This window comes from Sciurus carolinensis, chromosome X, assembly GCF_902686445.1.
Source record: "Sciurus carolinensis chromosome X, mSciCar1.2, whole genome shotgun sequence".
NCBI classification, from domain to species: domain Eukaryota; kingdom Metazoa; phylum Chordata; class Mammalia; order Rodentia; family Sciuridae; genus Sciurus; species Sciurus carolinensis.
Window position 1 is genome coordinate 5,602,739 of NC_062232.1, and position 27,144 is coordinate 5,629,882.

The 27,144-nt window shown below is 32.7% G+C and overlaps 1 protein-coding gene across 9 annotated transcripts in view; it reads right to left on the minus strand.

Annotated features, from left to right (window-relative positions):
• Positions 1 to 27,144, minus strand: part of LOC124972020 (lysine-specific demethylase 6A) — a 220,392-nt gene that overhangs the window by 43,110 nt on the left and 150,138 nt on the right. For all 9 annotated transcript variants that reach the window (XM_047536093.1, XM_047536094.1, XM_047536095.1 and 6 more), the window contains 3 exons: positions 5,338 to 6,116; positions 1,780 to 1,909; positions 323 to 428 (listed from right to left, as the gene is read on the minus strand). In XM_047536093.1, the coding sequence (XP_047392049.1) occupies positions 323 to 428; positions 1,780 to 1,909; positions 5,338 to 6,116 (1,015 nt within the window). The remainder of the gene's footprint in view (positions 1 to 322; positions 429 to 1,779; positions 1,910 to 5,337; positions 6,117 to 27,144) is intronic.

Below are 27,144 nucleotides of genomic sequence, written 5' to 3' on the forward strand. Positions count from 1 at the left end.
TTTGTGTTTCATAACTGGTAATTTAAACTTCACCACAGAAGTTGCCAGTAACCAATATCAGTATATGTTAAAAACATTAAAATTCCACATAGATTGTCTTAAAACAAATCTAATTAGTAAAAAACTATCAAATTTTAATAGGGCAGGAAAGACAAAGAGATGGGAAGAGAGAGAAACAGATAAATGAAGACAGAATTACGATAAAAATTCAAAATGATAAAAATAAATCGGCAAGTTTCTATCAGTGTTCTTTCTACTGATGTTCTTAGTTAAAATGTGATAAAAAAGAAATTGTTCAAAAAAATTTTTTTTCAATGCTTACCTAACTTAAGAGCTCCAGCTAGGCCTCGTATTACTGTTACAGGGTTTTTTGGGTTTGTACAAAATTGATGTAATGGAGGAAAGAAAGCGTCACGCTTATTTTCCAACTATAAAATTAAAATATATTGTTAGATCTCAGGAAAACAAGTAAACATTTTTCTGCAAATTCATATCATTTTTCAACCAATTCAGCAGCTTAAAAATCAGTGAAATTCAGATATTCAAGAAGAAATGGAAGCACATTTGGAAAGTATACTTGGGAATACTTGAATAGTTAAAATATTTAAATGTCATTTTATGATCTTTGATGGAAACATTTATGTATATTTCTCTTTTAAAGAAATACATTTAAATATTTAAGTGTCCCTCATCTCTTTCATCAAAGATACATAAAGATTTAAGAAGATTTCATTCTTCTTGAATGAAAGAGATGGGAGAAGAGGAAATTAAAGTAGAAAATCAGTATCTTACATTACTCTGAAAATTTAAAAGGAATAAAAATACCCACAAAAAGCGAATCTTAATTTTGTATTCATTTCTTCAAATTTAATTGAAACACTGTTTCATCTCTCTTTCAATCCTTAAAAAGTCATCAAATTTTAACTGGGTAAGGAATTAAGATAACGTGTAGTAGAGAAAAAGTCAAATCTCCAAAATCGTCTTATAATGTAGATCTTTTCTTCTTAGCTTAGAATTTTTTCTTTTCTGACTAGGAAGGGCAGTGAAAACAACGAAAGGCACAAATTCTTCAGGAGAAAACACAAATATCTGAATTCCACTTATTTCAACCTTCTGTATCAAATATCTACATTGATGAAATATAAAAATGGTACAGAGTTTCAAATTCAAAATTTAAAATACCTATTTATTTTCATTGTAAACTTTTTAATAACATATACTTATTTTTATTCTCAACTATCTTTTTTGGAAGTAGAAAAAATTCTTTGATTAAAAAGGAATAAACAATGAATTTTTAAGCAAGATGTGAAATGAAGAATTAAAAACTTGTTTACTAAATGCTAAAACTGGAACAACTATCTTTGACTGTTCTCAAAATCCCAGATAACATCTGGAAATAGATTAAAAAAACTCTTCTTCACAAAATACTGATAATAATAATTGATCACAAACTTCTTTTCCAGAGAATAAAAAATAAATATTTTTTTACTTTATGGACTATTTAACACTTAAGAACAGAATGTAAACACATCAAGGAGGGTGTTCCAATAAAACTTTATTTAGCAAGGAAAAAAAAAAGAGGTAGGCCATACGTAGATGAAGAACACTTATTTATCATCCCTTGGAAAATAAATATATTTTTGAAATATTCAATCTGTGAGAGTAAATTTAATATTTCCTAATGGACATCTGAATTGATTTTAAAATATATCATCTTCTAAAGGCAGACAAGTTAGTTCACACACTTGATTTATTTCTAATTAATCAACTGAGACTCACATAAATACTAGGTGTGGGTGGATTCAACTTCTCTTTTGGTAAGGGAGGGTATGGTGAAGCTGGTGGTCGTGGAGGTGGACATTTATCCAACAAAATGTGACTATTAGACAAGCCATTTTTACCTAGGTTCCTTAAAAAAAAAAAAAAAAAAAAAAAGGCAGAAGAAACAAATCAGTAATATTCTTATTTTGAAAATAGAAAAAACCTGCATTGTTAGGTATAAGGCATTTATAAAAACACAAGCATTCTGAGGCAGGTTGATTCAACTAAAAATAGAATGGTGTCAATTTCAGTAGATATTCACTTTGATTCCTTATATCATTAAACTAAACAAAATATCCACTTTTAGTCCTTGTGTCATTTTTAATTAAAATGTACTATATACATGACAAGACTCACTGACAAAATCTTTTATTGTACATAATTTCTAATTTATTTTATTACCTTAAGAATAGATACGAACTCTAATTTTCTAAAACACTGTACCCTTAAATTTTCTCCATTAAATATTAAAATACTTGACCAAAAGAAGGTTTAGATATCAGTAAAAATAACACAATTTTTAAAATCACACCTTACTAATTATTTCCAAAATATCTTTGTGACAACTTCCAAACTCAGCAATTCATTAGCTCTTTCTTTTCAAAACTTATTTTCTATGTATTAGTTGGCTAATATGTTCAGCAAGATTCCAAAATTCACAAATTTTAATAAGATTTTAAAATATGCTACTTATTTTCATATTATATCTGGTTATTACTTAATAGCATCTGAGTAATTTTTTCCACTATTGAAAAGTATCACACTTATAATACAACAAATTCATAAAATGTGGTAAGATTTACTATCAAACTCAAATTCTTTTTAAGGTAAAAAGGAGTTAGGATAATATTTCAAAATCCTTAACATTTTTTTAAATTTGATTTTTAGTTGTAGATGGGCACAATACCTTTATTTTACTTATTTATGTATTTATTTTATTTTAGTTTTTAATGTGGTGCTAAGGATTGAACCCACTGTCTTACACATGCTAGGCAAGTGCTCTAGTACTGAGCTACAAACCACAGTCCCTAAATCCTTAACATTTTAGTAAATTCAGAAAACAAGTCTTTCAAATGATTCAAGCTGTCTTACCTAATTAAAATTTTAGAAGAATCAACATGGTTAAATACCAAAGGAAAAAGAACTTTAGAATATTATGATTTCAGAAAAGAATAAATCTTTATTTTGGAAAGTAAAAAATGAATCACTAACTACATTTGCTTCCAAAGTAATTTCAGTTTATAGAACAATAAAAATCTGAAAAAAATTTATCCCTGCTATATTCTTCTGCACAGGAAAATTCTTATAAGCCCAATGAAATTGGGCTTATGAAAAGTAGAACTTGAAATGCAATATATTCAGACTTTTGAAATATATTAAATAGTCCATAATATATACATTTCTTAACACAACAAAGAATTTATGATGGATTTAAAGTTATGAATTAGGTTTAAAATTGACTTCTCTAAAAAAGTGCAGAGATGCACTAAGCCAACATTTTTAGAGATAAATTTTATATCTGGAGTTTTCAGTAATTCTCCACAGAGCATTAAAATCTTATATTAAGAGTTATTAGATCTGACATATTTTAAGCTTTAAAAAAAATAAAGATTGATCTTAATTTACACATTCCAATAACTTTTAATAAACAGGAAATATATGGCTTACCAGACAATTCAAGTATCCTCACTAGGACAGTTTAATTGCCTTCAATGCTGAATTATATATCAGTTACTCTTTACATTTTAAACAAAATATCATTATATAACCTCATTAGCAAGAAGGAAAAGTTATTTATAAAATCATGCATTTCAGTCAATAAACTACATACTGAATTATACTTCCCAGTGAAGTCATGGCCATCTTAGTCTGTGTACATCCACCTCTAATGTTTCTACAACCGTCACCCAATAACTGTTTGACACTTGACTAATAAATATTATTTTAAGCTATCTCAAGATATGAGTTAAGTATTTAATTGTACTAGAAAAGTTTCTTGAGCTAATTTATTTATTTTAAAATTTTTTTGTTGTTATTGATGAACCTTTATTATTTATATGTGGTACTGAGGATCAAATCCAGGGTATCACACATGCTAGGCAAGTGATCTACCACTGTGCCACAACTTCAGCTCAAGCTAATTTATTGTTGAACTAAAAGTTATTTCACATCCTCAATATGAACATCGAGCTTAGGAAATAAGACTTTAGAACTCTGTTTCTACAGTTCAATAACAGAATTTTAGAAATGAATTTACTTTTACGGGAAAGCAAAGGAATGGGAAAATGTAGAGACTGTTTCAAAAGAAAAGAAAAAGATAACAGGAACAAGGAACCTATAAACTGATTCTATCAGTTGAATGTTAAAATTACAATTTTAAATCTTAAAAGAAATACACTTCTCTACTGTTACCAAGATATATTAAACAACAGATTTAAAATAAATGATTAAAAATAAAAATTGCAGCATGCACCAACAGTCTCACCCAACTAAGAATACTGAGGTTGAGAGATTACTTGAACTCAGGAGTTTGAAACCACCTTTGACACCATAAAGCAGACCCCATTACAAAAGAAAACTGACTGGAAATATACAAATAAAAGGATTCTCTGCATAAATGGTGCAAAAAAATCACATCTAATAATTCCTATTAGGGCAAATCACAAAGAAGGAATTTATGTAATTAAATATACAAGGTAGAAAAAGGTAGAAATGCAAGGTTTATTTCCTCTTAAAACATATGTTATTCAAGTCTAATGCAAGTTAATAGACTTGCAGACAACAAAAACGATTACCTTCGGAATGTGTATGTCCCCATATTGTTCAAGAGAGATAATTAAACCTTACTACACAAGTCCATTATGGAGGAACAATGAAGCAGCAGAAAAAGTAGGTATGAGAAAGACCAAGTTTACTTTATTCGAATAGCTTCTGGACTCAGTAATTTGCTTATTGCAGAAATCTATAAATATGTAAAAATGCTTTTTAAATGTTTGTTTTAAAGTAGTTTACTTCAATTTTCTTTCACATTTCCTTGTTGTTTAGTATAGAATGAAAGATACTATCTAGATAAACTCATCAAATAAGTGTCATTTACAATCTCGTTTCTAGGTCTCAGAATAATTTTATCCCCAGTTTTCAGAATTGAACTTTCCCTCTTCCCTATCCCCTTTTAAAAGTTATTACTTTAATCCTCAGAAAAAGGTCAATCACACTGAAACTGACAACTTTAATAATAATAAAAGTCAGTAATACTAAACAAAGACTTAATCTCTCAGGTAATATTTTATAAAAAAAAATGCTTCTTACACCTGGTAAAGTAACTTTCAAACATAACGACACTCCTTATGAAATTATTTTAGATATGTAACTATGGTCTTTTGCTGTACTTTTAAAGAACAAAATTCTATCTTCTTTTTTTTTTTTAAGTTAAAAATCACCATTTCAAGTTTCAAGACTTTTGAGCTGGCCAACAGTCACCCATTTCCACTTTTTGATAAACTTTCCCACACTAACCTGCATGCCTTTAGAACTTCTGTTGAACTGGAGTATATGGATACAGACATTGATGGTATGATCTGAGGACTAGATTTGTGGTTAACTACAGGCAGATCTACTTTTGTAGAGCTCTGTGAGTTCTCTAGCCCTTCTCCATTAATTGTGTGTAACCCACTGTGAGGACTATTAAGGCTGGCAACACTGTGTGTGCTTGTCGGCTCAGTAGACTTTGGAGACGGTGTAGCTGTGGAAATGACTGAAGAAGGTGAAGAAGCAACAGAATTATCAGTCTTTGTATGAATAACTGGATGAGTATTATTGACTTTTCCACAGGTTCCAGTGTCCACATTGTCATTGGCTTTTCCAATTAACAAGGCAGAAAGCTGAGGATTGTCCGCAATTATTAAATTTGGTGACACAGACTCTCCATGGTTAAGACTGGAAATAGCAACTGTCGTCACCTGATGGACATGATTAGGAAGTTCCTTGATACCAGCACAGCTATTAGATGTATTTCCAGAATGCCTGCTTGATTCAGACCCCAAGGATCTATTTCTTGAAGGCTTGCTCTCTTTGGTAAAGGTAATACCTTTTTGTCCACCTGAGGTAGCAATATAAGAGGAGAGGTGATTGAGAGCATCCCCCTGTGGTACTGAATTTCTAGGCAGAGTATGATGTCCATTTTGATTCTGACTACTAGTACAAGCTGCCTGGAGATACTGAGTAGACCCAGTGGGAAAGAGAGGTTGTTCATCATTAGGTCCTGCCAAATGTGAACTCTGACCTTTATGAAGCCCCTAAAAAAAAAAAAAAAAAAAAAAAAAAAAAAAAAAAAAAAAAGGAAAGAAGTAAAATTGGTTTAAATGTTATATTATACAAGCTCAAAATACATATAAAGAACAACACTGAAGATTAAAATTTAAGTAAAAACAGAGTCACCAAAAATAACTAAATGTGGAACAAATTTAAAACCAAATCCTCAATCAATAATTTGATCCATAATCAACAACTTTAAGTGATTAGTATTTTATAGTAAATGATCTAATCGGGCTGCTTAATTTAATTTATTAGAAATTTTTCTCACAGAAAACTTGACAACTTTAAATGGTTCCATCTTGACATATGTATTTTCATCTCAAGAAAAATATGCCTCAATTTATATTTAAAAGACAGTTACATATGGCCATGCACCAAGCCATGAACATAAAAAATAAATCAATCCACTGATTTATAGTAGGTTTATTTGAAAGTATTTATTGAACTTTAAAAATTATCAGTAAAGTTGTAATGCACGTACAGCAATAATTCTCAAAAGCAAAAATACTAACTCTAAGAATATTTTAGTAATAACTTACTTGAATTTCTACCTTCAAATCACCCACAAAGGCAAAGACATTTTAAATGGCAATGTCCCCAGATGAAGATCTGATAATAATCCTTTTCCCAAATTCACAAAGTAGGAGAATATATTAAAATTGTTCAGTAATTTAAAAAGTGCAATCTGGGCTGGGGTGATAGCTCAGTTGGTAGAGTGCTTGCCTTGCAAGCACAAGGCCCTTGGGTTCAATCCCCAGTACCGCAAAAAAAAAAAGAAAGTAAAAGTGCAACCTATCATAGATAATAATATTAAGTTTCAGATGAAAAGTTATTTCATGGACTGAAGTTTGCCTGATGTTGCAAATTGCTTTATAATGACTCTCATTTAAATGACTTAACAACAAAATAATTAATAAATTAATTTCTCAGGTACACTTATAATTAAGGAAATACTAAAACAATAGTTTAATAATTTCTGAAAATAACCTACTATTGATATATAAAACTATTACCTTTTCTGGGATAAAATCATAATTACATATTATTTAACTTTCAATACCAATATTTTCGTGGAGCCTTAGGAAGGCCAGAGAACATATTTAAATGATTGCTTTCTGCTTTGGGATTTATTTAGTAGCAAGGTAAAAGTATTTTTGTTCAATGTGAAATGAAATTTGTCAGAAACAAGCTCTAATTTAAAAAAATTAAAGTCACAAGTTTACTTATACACTGAAGTGACTTTCAAGCCTCTAAAGTTTGCTGGTATGACTCTGAAATCAAGTTGTAAAACTGTAAAGACCCTGAAATAACAGAATGTTTCTAATCAGAAATGTTATATATATATGTATATATATATATATATACACACACATACATACACATACACACACACACACACAATGGAAATATACAAATACATATATACATTATTTTAAATTTTGGACTCATGAAAAATGACACAAAATGTCAAATGTTTAAGGAAGCAAAAGAATAATCTAAGCAATAATTTAGATAAAATTCTTAAGTACTTTTAATAATTCAAAAATTTACTAATTATCAAAATTTACTCATAAACTATCAGAAAATAGGTGAAAAACAATTTTATTACTTCTGCTGCAGATCAAAGCTTTCTGAATTGTAAATTCTTATAGCTGTAGTTCACTGTGTGATGAAAGCAAAGGGAAACTGGAGAACCTGATTACAAGTTTGAAAGTGTTCCTTAACTCACCCAAAGATCAATAGTCACATGACAGAAACCTACGATCTATGGACATGAATTTGGCCCTAATAATTAGCTGACCTCTGAATTTTGTGAAAAAAGAAGAATCCTAAGTTACTAAGCTAAAAATTAGTATGAAGAATAAAAGCAAAAGACAGAGTCTATATCACTTCAGGAAATAATGCAAGTTAAGTCATTTAAACAGAATGAAAACAGTTCCAAAAGTATAAAAAGGATATACTATATTTAAATGCCTAACTTCCCTTCAAATTTGCCAAATATGCAAAGAGAGTCTCAAAAATATATATATTTAAAGAAATTCAGGAACAACAATTTTCATTTGATAAAAAACCTTATCACAAAAGGAAGTTTGTTAAACCTCCAATGGAATAAATATAAAAAAACTACGACACAGTCATCACAATCAAATTGCTAACACTACAATACAGACAATCCAAAACAGGAAAATGACTTATTACTTTAGAGAGAAAAGTGAAATGATTCATTAAACAAACTTCAATTTAGGAAGAATGACATAGTCAAAAATGCCAAATAAACAAACTGGTAAGAATTCTATGTCAAGTAAATAGTACCTCAAAAACAAACCTGAAACAAAGACATTCCTAAAAAAGTACTTAGGAGTATAGATGTACACTAAGAAAATACTAACAAAAATCATGTAGATCAGATAATAAGTTAGTCTACAAGAAGGAATGAATAGCAATGCAAATATTTTAAATGCTAGAAATAGAAAAAAAATTTCAATATATGCACGTCTTGTTTTTAAGACAAGAATATATAAAGCAATTACGATACTCTTATCAAATTCATATTTTATGCAAAAAACACTTAATACACATGCACACACAGTAGGGAAGAAAGAACAAAAACAAAAACAAAAAAAGAAAAAAAGAAAAGGGTGAAGCAGCAGTGGAAATTAAACCATCTTATATTAAATACAAACAGACTGTATTTTTCTCAAAGGGCAGAGATTGTTAGGCTGGATAAAAAGACCAAAACCAACCACAATAATCATGAGTTGCATAACAATGGGGATATGTCTGAGAAATTAGTTCACAGACAATTTTGTGGGTGAATATCAACGAAGTGCGTTTGCACAAGCTGTAATGGCTATATCACTAGACAATATATGATTAACATCTTCTATGCATCTCATATGACTGAAATATTATGCAGTGTATGACTCAACATGCTGTACATAATATATCCTTTTCCTTCAAAGATGTAGAAAAGTTTAAAGCAAAGAAATGATGAATGATCATAATGCAAACAGTAATGGAAGAAGTTGGAAAGGAGATACTAGTATAAAGAACACATTAAATAAAAAATCAACTAATGAAAAAGAGTAAAACTTCACAATGGTAAAAGTCAGCATCATGTAATTTCAAAAAAAAGTACTAAATAACAGACCTCAAAGTATATGAAGAGAACCCTAACAAATGTGAAAGACAATTACATAATTCAATATTAATAGCTGGAAACTTCAATAGTTTATTGTCAGTTGTTGGTAAAGCAGACAGTCAAGAAACACAAATAAAAGACTTCAGCAATAGTATCAACTATTTTAACCTGTTGTATATAAAACACTCCATGTGACACTGGCAAAATCTAAATTCTTTAGAAATTCCCATGAAATGGCATCATTCACATTGGTTAGAATAGGAGTCTCAAAAGCATCAGAGAAATCAGATTATTCAAAGGATAGTCCTAAACAAAATGGGTTTACATTAAATAACTGACATAAAAATCTAATAAATAACCAAGTATTTACAAAATAAATTATAGGTCTCTAACAATTACATGAGTCAAATTAACGATTTTTTAAAAAATTAGAAAATAACTTGAAAGATTAAAAAAAAGGTCATATCAAAATTTACACTTAAAGTAATAATTTACACTTAAAGTAATATTTAAAGGTTATTTATAGCTTTTAACATTCGAGTTGTGAAAGAAAGGTCTAATACCACCAAAGTAAGTTATCATCTTAAGAAGACAGGAAGGAGATATCAAACCAAAATAATTACAAGGAAAGCAATAACACTGATCAGAAGAAACAGAAAAATCAAACAGGGAAAGCCAGTTTAAAAAAAAAAAGAGAAAGAGAGTTGCGTGTGGTGGTGCAGGTATACACCTGTAATCCCAGCAGCTTGGGAGGCTGAGGCAAGAGGATTTCAAGTTCAGAGCTAACCCAGCAATTTAGCAAGGCCTTAAGCAACTCAGCACGACCCTGCCTCTAAATAAAATATAAGAAAAAGAGCTTGGGGATGTAGTTCAGAAGGTAAGTGACATGGGTTCAATCCCTGGTACCAAAAAAAAAGTGGGAGGGGGAGGAGCGGGGGAGAGAGGGAGGGGGGGATAGAGAGAGAGAGAGAGAGAGAGAGAAAGAGAGGGAAAGGTAATACAACTTCATAAGCTGCTAAGAGGAACATAAAAATGGTTCAGCACCTTAGAGTAAGACTAAAAAGTTAATTAAAACAAATCTTTACCACAAAACAGAGTAATTTACACTTCTTGATAGAGAGATGAAACCAAATATTCCCAGAAACAGTTTTAAACTAATAGTCATAGCATCACTACCTATAAAGTTTATAATAACCCAACTAGGAAAAAATCTGATTATAAATCAATTAAGATAATACTTATATACTGAAACAATTCTCAGCAATAAAAAATTTAAAATGTATACAATAGAACCACAAATTTAAATCTCAAAAAAATATATGAAGTGAATAAAGTCAAATATAAAAATACTTATAATAATAATATCTTTTGATATTAAATATTTATAAAAGTAAAGTTGTAATAAAGACAGAAAGTGATTAGGGTGTCTAAACCTCAGGGTAGAAGGTGGGTAACAAATGACCATAAAGAAACTGGGGCTGGGGGGTATATAAGTACAGTAAAACAGAACTCAGATGTTAAAAACATAGGAATATACATTTATAAAAACATTAAATTATATACATTAATTTAACTATAACTAAATCTGTACCTGAATAAAACTTTTAAAGAAAAACAAAAAATGAAAGTGGTTCCAAGCAGGCTCAAATATAGGTCATGTGAGTGGTAGAAACTGATGCTATCAACATGATAATGGCACAGAGAAAGCAAGAGTTATTAAGTCATGTAAATGTCTACTAAAATTCCAAAAGAAAAGCACTGTGTGGTAGTGTTAGAGTTCCTCTTTGGTAGGCGATGCATACCTCTGAGGTTTCAAGAGTTGGTCAAAGCCACACTGCAGATCTCAGAAAGGTAGAAGCCACAAAATGTGGAACATCTGCCAAGGGAAGCTACAGGCAAGCCAGGAGACCAGTCAAAGAGTATGTGGGCTACAAGGAATGGGGCTGTTCAATATCTTTGGTGCTCATATCACACCTGTATGTCCTAGATTCTGGACACAGAACACAGTAATTTAATATGTGCCCTTCCAAGTTTTGTTCTTGTTTTTGTTCTTTCTTTCTATGTCTCTATTCCTCCCTTTTGGAATGGGAATGTTAATTCTATATGAAGGAATTGTGGAAAGACAATTTCCTACTAAAGACCACTGGAGTGTATGATGAAGTACTCAATCACTACTCTAAAGTGGAAGAAACCAACTCTAATCTTGCCTTTCTCTAACTTGTTCTTTTCTCTATTTCTCTTTTTTAGTCAAGAAATATTACAGAAAAAACTGATGTGTGATCAATAAAACAACCATTATCACTGATAATGATCACCCATACCATATTTGACCAAAACTACTTGACGATACACAACTCAAGCTCTGAGTTTAATTTGTTCCTTCCAGTATTTAACCTAAATCCTCTTGTTAACTCACTGGAAACAGCAGAGGATGCCAGGACACCAATGATGTTTTCCAATATACCTCTACTGAATAAATTCCTTTTCTATTTCACTACTTTTCACATTTAATTTCTGGAGTAAATAGCCATACTTGGCCTGATGGACTTCAGGGAACCAAGCTTACAAACTCCTTGAATTTTGTGAATTTCCCTTCCAGAAAGCCCTAATAGGATCTTAAATAATATAAAATAATCTTCTATTGTTTCCAGTAGGAGATTAGGTAAAGTGACGATGTGGAAATACCCCCAACACATTCTGGTCTTACAAAGCTATGCTTCAGGCTGGAGCTGGAGCTCAGTGGCCGAGTGATTGCCTAGTGTATGTGAGGTTCTGAATTCAATCCTCAGCACCACTTAAAAAAATAAGCAAATAAAATAAAGACATGCTGTCCAAACAAAATAAAATCATGCTGTCTACAACTACAAAATATTTTTTTAAAAGAAGTTAAGCTTCAAGAGAAGTAAAAACAGGATTTTACTATTAATCTTTTTTATTAGCGCTTAGCCAACTAATAGAATTTACACGACAGAAAAGAAATACTCAACTCCAGGCATCTACTGTCTTCTAGCCTCATATAACTGGGAGTGGGAGAGCACAATGAGCAGTGAGAGCAACACTTCTGAAGGAAAAACCCAAGATCACTAAAACACCAAGACATGATAAGAGAACTAGAAAACATTCCCTCTACAATCTCATCTATACCAAACCCTATACTATATCACAGAAATAAAAGGAAAAGAACTACTTGATTCAGAACTTATTTAAGAAGCCATCTCTAGGGAAACAAATGTGAAAAGGGAAATAAAAACAAAATTTAGCTATGACATTAACAACTGTGGTATGCAGTAACCAGACCAACTATGTTTAAATGAAGAGAACACCTTCAACTAAAAGTCTACTTAATCTCCAAGACTTTTTTGAGAGGAAAATTATGACATGTTATTTTAAAACTGAAAGGAGAGTAATCATCATAAGAAATGTGAGAATTCTCGTCAATTTCAAAGGAATTTAAAATGGTTATTATCCATTAGTTAGCGAATTGGATATCATTATTATTAGTTAATGGAGAAAGTAGGCAAAATTACAATGGATAATTTTCCAAGAAACATGTCAACTATAAGAAAAAATCAAATACTACTGAAACAAAAATGAAGTCTGCCTTTGATGGAATTATCAGCAGATGAGAGCCAAGAAAACAATCATTAAGTTTGTAATATCAAAACTAAAACACAAAGGCAATGGGATGGGGGAAAAACAGAATGTAGAAGAATTAGAGGAAAATAGCATACATGTAACAAAATGCCAAAAAGGACAATTAGAAAAAAGGCAGATGTTTTGGAAGAAGTAATTAGTGAGAATTAAAAAAAAAAAAAAAAAAAAAAAAAAATATATATATATATATATATATATATATATATAATATATATAATATATATAGCACCAAACCACATATCCCAGAAAATCAAAAAATATCAATGATTTATATACCCAAAATTTTACATAAAACAAACTGAAACAGAAAGACCACTCACAGTCAGTCAGGAAAAGGGTTTCAGAGGAGAAGAGAAGAAGGGAATTAGACCATGCCATTATAAAACACTGGGCTTGGAAAAAATCCTCTCACAACCCTGACAGTTTTGACTATAAGAGTTCTTCCTTAGTTACCTGACCCCAACCCTAGCAACAGCCAATCAGCAAAATCTTCTAACAAGTACTTCCTCTTATATTAAGGAACCCTCACCCCATGCTGATGTTAATAAAGGCTTGAAAAGTATTCTCCCCATATTTTTTGAAGACAAAAGAGAGTGGTAATTGGTCCTTTTCTAAATTTCATCCATCAATCACCTTTAGGGACAGATCAAGACCATAAGAATCCTAGAAAACAGACACTCATTGGCACCCTTCCTCTTCCAGAGCTTTGCATTCCTCCCATTACTCTAATAAATCCTGTTACTTTGCTCTCACCCTGTGTCCATGGATTTAATTCTTTGGAAGACAAAGAACCCTACCAACTATAATACATGTTACAATATTATATTCAAAATGCAGAAAATCTGCCAAGCATGATGGTACACTCTTGTAATCCCAGTGGCTTAGCAGGCTGAGGCAGAAGGATCAAGAGTTCAAACCCAGCCTCAGCAACTCAGCGAGGTCCTAAGCAACTCAGTGAGACCCTGCCTCTAATAAAATATACAAAAGGGCTGGGGATGTGGCTCAGTGGTTAAGTGTCCCTGAGTTCAATCCCAAAAGAATAAAAGCAAAATGCAGAAAATCTAAAGACAAAAATAAACAAACAAAAACCAAAAAGCTACAAAACAAGCAAACAAAAACCCACACATATCCTGAGAAAAGTAAAGGAAAAAAGCCCAGGTCGCACATAGAGAAACATATACAAATAAGAATTACAACAGACTTGTCTTGAGAACTTAAATACTGTACCCTGAATATATCTGTGCTATGCTTCACCCCCATAAATTTCTTTAATAAAATATAATCACTAAGGTGACAGTTTTAGGTGGGACCATAGGGTGGTGATTAGATTATGAGGACAGAGTTCTTCTTAAAGAAATTAATGTATTTTACAAAAGAAGCTCAAGAGAAGTCTATCATTCATTTCACTATATGAGAACAGAGAAAATGGTACCAATTCAGAAACAGGAAATCAAGTCCCCATGAGACACCAAATCTGACATTTCAGATTCCACAAATATGAAAAAATAAGGTTCTTTTTTGCAAACTACCTACTCTAAGATGTTGTGTTTTAACAGTCTCAATAAAGTAAGATAAGATGCCATTCAGACAATAAGAAAGAAAAGTGAAATTCTTTGTAGTATAAGAAGAAAAAACCAACATTCTATAATTCCAGAAAAAGTATCCTTCGAAAATAAAGGAGGAAGGGAGGTCTTTCTCAGACAAAAATTGAATGACTTTGCACTGGAAGGTATACTTTGAAAAACATGTTCAAAAAAGTTCTTAAGAGAAACTTCAAACTCAAAAGGATCAAAGTGATAGTTACCATGCATTCAACAGTATATCTTGCCTCAGTGAATGAATAGCAGTAATGATACAAAAAAGGAAAAGAGTGTAATTATGAATACCTTGTTGTAAGGTACTCCCAATACTCAAGAAGTTATATGGTGTTATCTGAAAATAGACTTGAATTAATGGTAAATGTCTATTGTAAATTCCAGAGAAACTACCCTGGGGTAAGAATCTAAGGTATAAATGTTATGCTAAGAAAGGAGAAAAAAAATGGAATCATGCAAAATTATCAAACAAAAAAAGGCAAAACACAAAAACAATGGACAAAATAAGAACTGGAAAAAAGAACAAGCACAGCTAATTCAAAGCAGTAAAAAAAAAAAAAAAAAAGAAAAAAAGAAAAAAAAAGAAGAAGAAATGATCAAAAAAAGGCAAACCACAAAAACAGTGGAAGAAAATAAAAACTGGAAAAAAGAACAGGCACATCTAATTCAAAGCAGTAAAAAAAAAAATCCAGCTATATCAATGATAATTATAAAATAAACATTGATAAAGAGTTCTCAAAAACTAACCATGTTATTGTCAGATGAACAGAATTTAGATTGTTTTAACAGCTTTAACAAATGATAAGGAACATAAATCATGCAAAGTACAAAATAAAACTGAAAATCAATAACAGAAACCACAAAATAGTTGAAGAGTTAACAGTGAATTCTGAAAAAATACATGGATCAGAGAAGTCTTCTCAGTTTTCTAAGATATGAGACACAAAATCAAATGAAAATGATGATGATTTACTAAATATTAAGGGACACATCAAAGAAACTGATATTTGTGCCACTGAATTCAAACATTAAAAAAAGATTTAAAATCTGACAAAATGACAACGTAAGAGTTCTCTGGCTTCACTGCCCCACCCACCCACTCCTTCACTACCATTATCAAATCAAAGCAGCAATTACTCAAAGGCAAGATTACCAAACCCAACATTCAAGAACTTTTGAATGGCATTTGTGATCCTGTTAGCCTATTGGGCTGAGAAAAACAACTACCAAGCAGTAAAGGGAAGAATTCTCTTTCACTGCAAGATTCTGCTGGACTAGAAGCAAACATTCATCTTCCCTACCATTCTGGGATGCTTACTGGAGGCTCAATCCTGTCTCATCCCAGAGGAAGCACTGCAAATAATGACTGTGCAAGACTACGAAGGATCACTGGAATCAATCAAGGTGCTACTTTGAAGGCTCTGGCCAGCTGTAGAAACAGACCCTGGGTCTTCAAGGTACAAATCCCTAACCAGCATCCCCACTGAGTATGGGGGGCTATATTTCCCAGGCTGAATATGGTCAGGCCTTGAATACTGCCAGCCATAGAGGCAATAGGATTCCCAACTTGGTTCCAACTGGACATGGTAATCCTGGACTCACGGTGCTCTCAAGAACTACACTGCTGCCAACAGCCATAACATAACATACAGTCTGCTCAGAATTTCTGGACAAGGCTGCTAAACCTCTCTGAGATAAATGGGAACTGCCCATATTTATTCCTTCATTACAAGGCCAACTGCAAGTGACCTATGGATATTACTGTGGGCTCGATTCAAAGAACACCCAGATGGCTGTACATATCAAGGGCCTCTAATAAGTGCTAGAATAAATATTCACTTCTTCAATGTGCAGTTGATGCATGAACCACGGGATCAAGAAGATTTGGGGAAATGTGACATCATCAAATGAAGAAAATAACATGCTAGTGATTGACTAAAACGATGGAAATGTATGTTCTGCCTGAAAACTCAAAATATCTGTTTTAAGGAAGCCCAGAGAACTACCAAAAATACAGAAAAACTCAGAAATTTATCAGAAAAACATTTAAGAGATAAAATAATAATTTACATATATAAATTCCCTGCAGTTGAAAAGAAACCAAGAAAGCAAAAAATGCAACAAAGAACATTCATAAAAGATTTGACTGAGCTTTAAAAAGAGCCCGTGAACTAGAAGATAGGCTACTTGATAGTATACCATAAAAGAAGAAATAAGAAATAAAAGTTCACGTTCAGGCCCCCAAAAAGGAGAAGGGAAAGACAACAGGCAGTAAGTTCACACTATTTTAAAAAAGCAGAAAACATTTCAAACCTAGAGAATGCTATAAATACCAAGTAGAGGAAGAACAAATGTCGTCAATTAAATTCAAGGCAAAAAAGACAGTCACAAATGTATGGTCAGACTGTAAAGTTCAAAGACAAAGAGGATGTCACAGAAGCAGAAAAAGAAAAGAAACATATGAGAATTCCAATATGCCCAGAAGCAGATTTCTCACCAGAAGCTTTATAGGGCAGGATGGAATTTAAAGTAGGATGGAATTTTCAAAATTATGAGGCAAAAACAACAACTCAACACTGTTCAATACTCAACACTCAACACTTCAATAAAGAGACTGTCATTTCAACAATGCTCTTATTGAAAATAAGTTGGTTTATGTAGGAGTTTTCCACTCTTTTCCATAATAAGTTCTCTGCTTTTAGGTCAAATACCACTTTGTACTCAGAGTGTGCTCAATACTATATTTTGAAATCTCATGTATCCCCACCATTGTTTGTTCTCTTCAGTGATGAGTTGGCATCCAGGGTCCTTTATAGTACCATGTGAATTTTGTGATTCTCTCTGGAATAACTATGAAGAATGTTCTTGGTATTCTGATAGGAGTGCACTGGTCTGTAGATTTTGAGAATCATGAACATTTTACAACATCAGTATTTTTAACCAATGAGCACATTGTGGCTTTTTATTTATTTCTTTTTCAGTTTTTTTCTTTGGAATTTTACAATTTTCAACTGCTAGATCTTTAATATCCCTGGTTAGTCTGACCTCTAGATATATATATTTTTCATTTATTTATCTATGGGAGCCACTGTTAAAGGAATAGCTTTCTTGATTTTGTTTACAATTAACTGATCACTAGTGCAGAGTGATGCCATTAGCTTTTTAAATTAATATTCTGTCCTGCAGTTTTGCTCAATTATAACTGTTCACTGGAATCCTGAGGTTTCTGTATATATAAGACTGAGGTTCGACTTCTTCCTAATTTGGATGCCCTTCAATTTTTTCTCTTGTCTAATTGCTTAGGCTAAGGCTTCCCAGTGTTATATTAAATATTAGTACTGTAACTACAGTTGGGCATCCTTTTTTTGTTGCAGATATCACAGGAAGAACGGGTGGTCTTCTTTAGAAAGCTTGGAGAACTGAACAAGGAACTCATCTAGGCCTGGTATTTTCACCACTGGAAGACTCATCACTAATTGAATTTTATTACTCACTATTGTTCCTACCAGATTCTGATTACTTTAAGGTTCAACTGAAGTTGAACTGGTTAGACTGATGTGTCTAGTATTTATATATTTCTTCTAGATTTTCCCGTTTTTTTGGGTGTATAATTATTTACCATAAACTTTCATGATCCTAATTCTGCATATCATTTGCTATTTTCCCCTAATTCACTAAGGATTTTATTTACTTAAGTTTGTCTATCTGGTTTTCTTATTAAGCTGATTTAAATGTTGTTGAATTTTACTATCTTTTGGATCAATTTCTTGTTTTGATTGTTTTTTGTATTTTTCTTTATCAAAACTTCATTATTCCCTGCCCAATTTTTTATTACTTCTTTTTTTGCTATTGATTCAGTTTGTTTTGTTCTTGATATTCAAGTTTCTTGAGATGCACCTTTGAACTATATGCAGTCTTTCCCCATTTTTTAAGTAAGTATTTTATGGGCATAAAATTCCTTCTTAGTATACTGCTTTTGATGATACAAAGGTAGATTCTACTTCTACTTTCTTTTTTTTCAGAAATTATTAAAATGTCTCTTACTTTTTTCTTTGAATCATAGATCTTTCTGGAGCATATTCTTTAATTTCCATGTATTTGTACTATTTCCAAAGTTTCACTTGTTTAGTTTCTAGTTTTATACAACTGTAGTCTACAAAAATCAGTAAAATTAAATCAAAAATTTTTTCTAAATTTATTCAGATTGCTTTGAGGTCTAACCTGTGGTTAGCCGAACATGCTAATTAAATAAATGTGTATTCTGAATATCCATACACAGAATAATGAAACCTTCATTACTCATCATATACAAATATCAACAGAATTAGATTAAGGACATGAAACTATTCAAGAAGTGGAAAAATGTTGAGGGCAAGACTCCTAAAGTGCAATAAGTAAAATCTACAATCAACAAAGGAGATGGACTCAAACTAAAAAATTCTTTACAGCAAAGGAAACAAACAAGAACATGAAGAGAAAGTCTACAAAATGGGAGAAAATCTTTCCAGCACCTCAGAGAATTTATCTCCAGGATATATAAAGAACTCGAAAAACTAACAACAAAAAAAACTCTCAAAAGTTCAATCAATAAATGAGTAAAGGAACTGAACGTCACAGAAGAAACAGACTGGTCAACAAATACATGAAAAAATGTTCAACATCACTAGCAATTAGAGAAATGCAAATTAGAATTACACTGAGATTTCATCTCACTCTAGTCAGAATCGCAATTATGAAGACTATTAGCAACAATAAGTTGGCGAAGATGTGGGGAAAAGGTACACTCACGTATTGCTGGTGAGACTGCAGACTGGTGCAACCACTCTGGAAAGCAATATGGAGATTCCTCAGAAAACCTGGAATGGAACCACCATTTGGCCCAGCTAGCCCACTCCTTGGTTTATACCCAAAGGACTTAAAATCTGCGTATTACTGTAACACAGCCATATCAATATTTATAGCAGCTCAACTCACAAAGCCAAACTATGGAACTAACCTAGGTGTTCTTCAACAGATGAATGGGTAAAGAAAATGTGGTATATATACACACAAAGGAATATTGCTCAGCCTTAATGAAGAATGAAATTATGGCAGTTTATGGTAAATGGATGGAACTAGAGAATATCATGCTAATGAAATAAGCCAATCCTAAAAAATCAGAGACTGTTCTCTGTGATATTTGGATGCTGACTCACGATGGGGCGCAGAGTATAGAATGGAGATTCACTGGGCAGGACAGGGAAGAGTGGAAGAATGGGAAAGAGTAGAATGAATTGGACATAACTTTCTATGCTCACATATGAATATATGAACAGTATAACTCCACATCACACTCTATGAAGTTACACTCTATGTATGTATATCAAATGTGTCCTACTGTCAATGTATAACTTAAAAAAAATTAAATTTTAAGAAACCATGTCTATGACATTAGTATGAGCAAAGAAATCATGTGACAAACCCCTAAACACCCCCCAAAAAAGAACAAAACTAAACAAAAGGGTATTTTGTAATAGCACATGAAAGTTTAAAAGCAACAACAACAAATGAAAACAACCAAAAAAGCAAACAACAATAAAACTTTGGCAACTGATAAGTCAACCAGCAAAATGGAAGGAAAAAATGTAAGTTATTAAAACATATCCAGCATATGCAGAATTCAAATTACTGAGACATAAAAATCAAATAATCCATTTTTGGTTGTATGACATGAAAAGACATTTATTGACAAAGAGAATGGCTAAGAAGCAGATGAAAAAGTGTTCAACATATCTAATCATGATGAAAATATAAATTAAAACCACAAGGAAATATAATGTCAACTAACATAGAAAGGCTATTAACAAAAAAAATTTTAAAAACAAATGCTGGTGAGAATGGAAAGAAAAAGAACTCTCATATGCTATGGATCAGATGTAAATTAGTACAGCCATGATAGAAAAGAGTAACCAATAAAAAATAAAAACACAGCCAAGGAGTGATCCACAAATACCACTAAATACTGAAAATACCAAAAGAAAGAATATAAATATACTAAAGAGACAGTTCTATCTCCCCAGTTCCAATGTTTACAGCAGTACTATTCACAACAGCCAAGACATGGAATCAACCTAAGAAACTATAAGCAGATAATAGATTTTTAAAATGTGATATACGAAAACAATGGAATGTTATGCAGACATAAAAATAAATAAATCCTTTTATTTCTGGCAATATGGATATACAAGGAAGACACTACATTCAGTGAACTAAGTCTGCCACTGAAACATAAACACCACATGGTCTTACTCATGAAATCTAAGAAAGGTGATCTCACAGAAGTAGGGAATAACAGAGGTCACGACAGGACTGAAGGGTAGAAGAGCAAATGGATTACGATTACCAATGTTCAATTAAGACAGAAGGAATTAGTTCTAGTAATCTAACACAGGAGAATGATTATTGCTTTAAAAAAATTTTTTTACAATATGCTTCAGTCTAGCAAGAAGAAAAGATTGTGAATGTTCCCAACAGAATGATTAATACTGAGTAGATAAAAACAGTAATGATTCTGATTTCAATCATTACACATTATATTTATGTACTGAAACCTCATAATCTCATTAATATACAAGTTAGTATTATTACTGGAAAAAAATTTTAAGCCTGTAATAAACAAAAACCAAGGTATCTAAGAATACCGATCTCATCCAAAAGTCCTTCAGAAATAAAGGATAAAAAAACTTTTCCAGAAAATCAAAAGCTAAGGAAGTTCATTTAAGTTTTATAAGAAAGATGGGTCCTATACAAATTGCTTCAGGGAGTTCTAAAAGAAGAGGATAATAATGAGAAACACAAAGACATATGAAGTTTATACCTCACTGGTTAAAAAAAGCAAGAGTATGATCAAATTGAGCATTCATGAATAACATAATGATGATGCATTAACTACTTATGTCCTTAGAATGAAGACGAAAAGGACAAAACTAGTTTAATATAAGAGATAACAACAACAATTTGTAAAGAATATATAATATGAAATGATGTAAAGTGTGAGATGAAAAATTTTAAATGGGGAGATTTTACTAAAATGTAGAATTTCAATTTTTGCAATCAAAGGCAAGCTGCTATCAGCTTACTGTAACTTCTTTTTATCAAAAACTTGGGTTTCTGTAAGCCACAGGTTACCATAAAACAAAATCTGTAATTGGTAAATTTAAAATTACTTACAAAGAAAAACCATAGAAATAAGACCTACAAAACAAGCACTGCACAATTAACAAAATGGCAATTCTTACCTATCAATATTTACCTTCAATATAAAAAACTTAAATTCTCTAATTAAAACACACCATGTGAATGGATCAAAAAACAACACCATCTCTCCATGCTGCCTAAGAGAGACTCTCTTCAACTATATGGGCGCATGTTCAGTGAAAGTGAAGGAATGGAAAATGATAGTCCATGAAAATGGAAGACCCAGAATCAGGGAAAACAACATTTAACTCAGACAACCTGTTAAAAGAGACAAAGATTATTATATTGTGATAAATGGAAAAAATTCTGCAACAACAAAGCAACTGTAAATATGCCACTGCATCAGAGTATCTAAATATATAAAACAAATGTTGACAGATTGAGGGGCAGGTATACGGCAATAAGTAATTTTAGGGGACTTCGAGCATTTTCATCAATGGGAAGATCTTCCAGAGAGAAAATCAACAAAGAAACATCAGATTTAAACCAGACTCTACACTAAATGAATAAAAGAGGTATTTACTGAAAATCCTATTCAATAGATATAAAATACACAATCTTCTCAACTGCATATAGAACACTCTCAGGGTAGATTACCTGGTAAACCACAAAACAAGTCTTATCGAATTTGATAGAATGAAATTGTATCAAGAACCTTTTTGTACTGCGGCCACTGCTACCATTTTCCCAGGGCAAGAAGCAGTGACACTGAGTGGGCGCAGAGGGCGGAGTTGGAGACAGTGCTTGAGTTCAGAGTGGCAACAGAGTGGGTATAGATACATGGAGCAGGCTTGACCTCGCTTCTGTATTCCTGCTGACTGCCTGTGTGGCCCCTCTCCTACTCTTTGGCTCCTGGCAAAGAGGTTAAGGAGTGGGTATGTGGAGTCAGGTCCTGTGTCCACAGTGGATGCTGTTGGGGATTTTTCTGATCATGGAGGTGTAGAGAGACTCTTTGGGCGTTGAGCAAATAATGGGATTTAGATGTCTGGTGTGTGAAAATCACAGGTCTATTCTGAACAGCAGGGGTTTTGTGAAGACATTTGTTCTTCCTTGGACCTCAAATTTCCCAGACATTGCATGGGTTTGTGGATGCACTCAGATGTTTGCAATGAGCACTGTGGCTGGCATGCCCGAGTGTTCTGCATACCAACGCACAGGACTCCATAGTATGAATTTACCAGAGGTGAAACTCATGAGTATAGTGATCCCACCTGGGGATTGATACAACAGAAAAATCGTACATGGAAATGGCTGTAGGCTCAGAGACTCCAGAAATTGTCACAGAGTGCAAGAAAATAGACTTATTGTTCCTCCTTTTGCTGGCATTTCTAATGGTCTAGAGGCATTTTGTTTTTACCACTCCTGGTTCTGCCACTGTGAAAGACCCTCAGATGCTTATAGTATTCTTCTAATCTACTACACAATGCATTTAACTGCATGATTATTATATGGTTTTAAAAACCATTATAAATCTCACAGTTTAATTCCAGAAAAATAAATTAAATAGATTCTCTGTCTGGACTACATATAAGTTGCTTTTTGTTTTCGTTTTGGTAAATGAATACATTCCCAAACAAGGCACTCTTAGGACAATTGACTGTCACTCATTCTGCTCATATATGGATACTGTGAAGGAAGGGAAACCCAGAAGCAAGAATTGAGAGGCTCAGGGCTGAAAGTCTAAAGTACTAGTCTTTGTTTCTTTTTTGCTGTGTTTGGTTTTGCAGTGCTAGGACTGACACAGGGCCTGTGCATTCTAGGCAAGCAGCATTTTACTGCTGAATTAATACTGCCTAGTCCGTAGACTTTTTTTCTCTTTTAACATGAAGTATCTGATAGATACATATCCAAATTTAATGAGTGATAAGCATTTGGGTAATAATAAAAAATTCTTTGCTCCCTAGAAATATTAACCTCCACAGTCCTAATTTATTTATATAAATATATTAATATGTAAATAGTCTAGTATACAATATGAGATATATCTATGCGTTTGTGGATCTGGTATGTGTCTATAAGGCAATTACAAACTCGTGTGTTAATTATACAGTTGGAAAGGAAAAACTTGCTAAAAGAGTAGTGGAGGGGGTAGATGTTGCCTGTTTTCTTTGTTAAATGCATTCACAGAATATTTATAAGATACTTATAGGATAACTGTGAGTTTTATTATGGAGTCAAATCTTTATATTTTTCATTCAAGAAAAGTTTTTCTGTTCCTTATAAAGGAGTATGTCCCTTAGGCATAATACAGAAGGCAAAGACCAAATTTTCTTATGGGACCAACCATCAGAATTTTTCTAGTTTAATTTTCATATTTTTAAATCCTCCTTTTTTATGTGACCTAAGCTCAAAAAGATCCTTAAGTCACATTTTCCCCCTTTCCACAAAAATATAAACTTTGAAAATCTGTTTTCCTGAGAAATTTTTATGTAACTAGCATATAGTTTCCTTTTTACTTCCAATATATTATCAAAAGATACTAAATTATATAAGATGCAAGAGGTTGTTTGGTGTGGCACATGCCTGTAGTCCCAGGTACTCAATACTTGGGAGCCAAGGCAGGAGAATCACTTGAACCTAGGAGTTTGAGGCGAACCTGGGCTACATGTGAGAACTTGTCTCCCAAAACAAGCAGAAAATACTGAAAGCAAGAGATGGGGGAAGGATGCATGGAACTCCCTGTATGTTCCCTCTGTAACCTCTTCATGAATATAAAATTATTTCAAAATAAAGTTTTTTTAAAAAAATAATTATAGTAATAATAAAAAGAACCTTTTTAGACCAGTCTAATAAAAACTAATTAGTAACAGGAGGACCTTCTGAAACTTTAAGAAAACATGGAACTTAAGGTCCTGGAAAACCAACAAGCAATGAAGAAATTATAAAGGAAAATTAAGAATCTTTCTTGATTCTTAATTCCATTTCCAATGGAAGTGGGAATATGACATACTGAAACCTATGGAAAGCAGCAAAAGCTCTGCAAAATTAGGATTGTGCTAGCAATAAACACATGTACCAACAAAGAAATAAATAATCTAAAATTGTCCTTGATGAAAAGCATAAACATAACTCATAACTAGTGGAAGGAAACAAAAAGATACAGCTTAAAAAAGAGAGATTACAAAAAATTACATAGATCAAAAAAGTGAAGAGTTCATTTTGAAAAGATGAACAAAATCAACAATCCTTGATGAGTCCAAGAAACACAGAACCCTCAATTACCTAAAAGCAGAGAGAAAAACAATACGTTATAACTGATACCATAGAAACACAAATATATAACAAACTCCTTGCAAGAGAAAGAAATAAAATGCATCTAAATTAAAAGGACGAAGTCACATCATCCCTGTTGATGGCATGTTCTTATACACTAAAAATCCAAAAGCTGAAACCAAAAAAAATTTGGTGAATTTGTGGGATATACAACAAAAATGATCAGTACCATTTCTGTACACTAATGTGACTACTTGAAAGAAAACTGTAAAACCCCACTAAGTTTCTAAATAAAATAACAAAATGCACAGAATGAATTTATCCAAGAGTAAACACAGCACATCAAAAATTGTAATGCACTGAAGAAAGAAACAAAGATATGAACAAGCAGGAAGATATTCCTTGTTTGTGAACTTGACCACTGTGATCAAAAAGAGTGGCATGATACCACCACGATGGGCAGGCTAGTGTGTGGGTTCTTTATGTTAGTACCAAGGTAAAACTGTCACAGAAGCAAAAGTAGATTTAAGACTTTTCACCTTCCTCCAACTTCCAGTTCAACAGGGAAAGTGGAGGAATGAGATTTTAAGTATAATACCATTCTGGTGTGGATCTGAAATATTTCCCAAAGGTCATATGCTAAATAAAGGCTTGGTCATCTGCCTGTGGGTCTAGCTGGAGAAAGGAGCGTGTTGGGGCATTACCTGGAAGGGTAGGCATACTGGTATTCTGTGCTCTTCCCTTTTTCTTGTTTCCCAGATACTAGGAGGTGAGAAACTTTGCTCTGTCACACACTTCCACTATGATGTTCTGCTTCACCACAGCACAAAAACAAGAACCAGGTGACTATAACAGGAACCTTTGAAACTGTGAACTAAAATAAAATTCCTCCTTTAAGTTGATATATGTCAGGAATCTTATCACAGTGATAGAAAGGTGTCTAACATGAAGATACTTAGTATCAGTTTGTCAGAGTTGGAAGAAAAAAAAAAATCAAGAAAAAACAAATGAGGGTTACTGTTTTATAATCTGAGTGATATGCAAAAACTCTGGAATCCAAGGGAGGAGAAAAGTGAAGAAAAGAAAGATATGAAAATAATCAGAGAAGAGGGAGAGGATTCTATAGTTTGTGAACTATGCTTTTCTACCTAACTGCTCATGCAGTAAGACCAAAGTCCAGAAAATGTAGCAGCTGGCTAAGGCTGCAGCACATATTAATCTCTCTTTTAGCCATACCCCTAATGCAAGAAACCTTATTAATCCCTGAATAAACATCAAAAGAACTGCTAGACTGCAAAAATGTTCAAACTCTGGAGATATGGGAGAAGATGGCATTGCTTTTACTTGAAATGAAATGGGAAAAAAATTGAGCAATTTTACAACTCACCTGGCATCTAGGCTCATTTATAATTACACCAAGCATAGGGAACTTGTTCCTTTATGTACTAGATCATAATGGCAATGAGGGAGGTATGGTCAAAATACAGGGGATTTTCCAGGGCAGTAAATGTGCACAGTGTTATGGACACAAGCTACTAGTGTCTACATTTTTGAAGGGCCTGATAAGGTGTCCCTCCCCATCTTTCATACCACTGACAAAAAAAATGCTTTGCTGCAAAATATTTCCTTGCTCCCCCAATAATAGTATGGTCTCCTTCTCTCTCTCTCTTTAGCCCAGCTGATAGGATATAGAAGCTGGGGAAGCTACAAGTGATCTGGGAGAGACTGAATGAGGTGGATAGAGAACTAGAAAATAAATGTGGCACGATTTTCTTAGCACTGTTATTTCCTGAGAAAGATAAAGAACCAAATGCCATACTGTTTGTTCTATGATAAGATCTAAAGCCCTCTACAGAAGTTCTAACTGCTCATGCAGTAAGACCAAAGTCCAGAAAATGTAGCCACAGATGTTCTACCCTCTTCTGTCTGATTCCCTTGAGTGGGGAGATAATTGGGCTCCAAATTCAGCTTCTGCAAGTAGGAAATACTTATGGACCCAAGTCATGCTGGTATCTGCCCTGACTTGCTGCTCTTGCCATAGACATTATGGCACCTTAATTGTCTTGTGGATGGCGCAGATTTCCCATTGTAAGTCATGCTAAACATTTATTTTTCTCTTCACAGCTGCAGTATTTTGCTATATTTTGGTGTTTTCCCTTACAGGGTCAG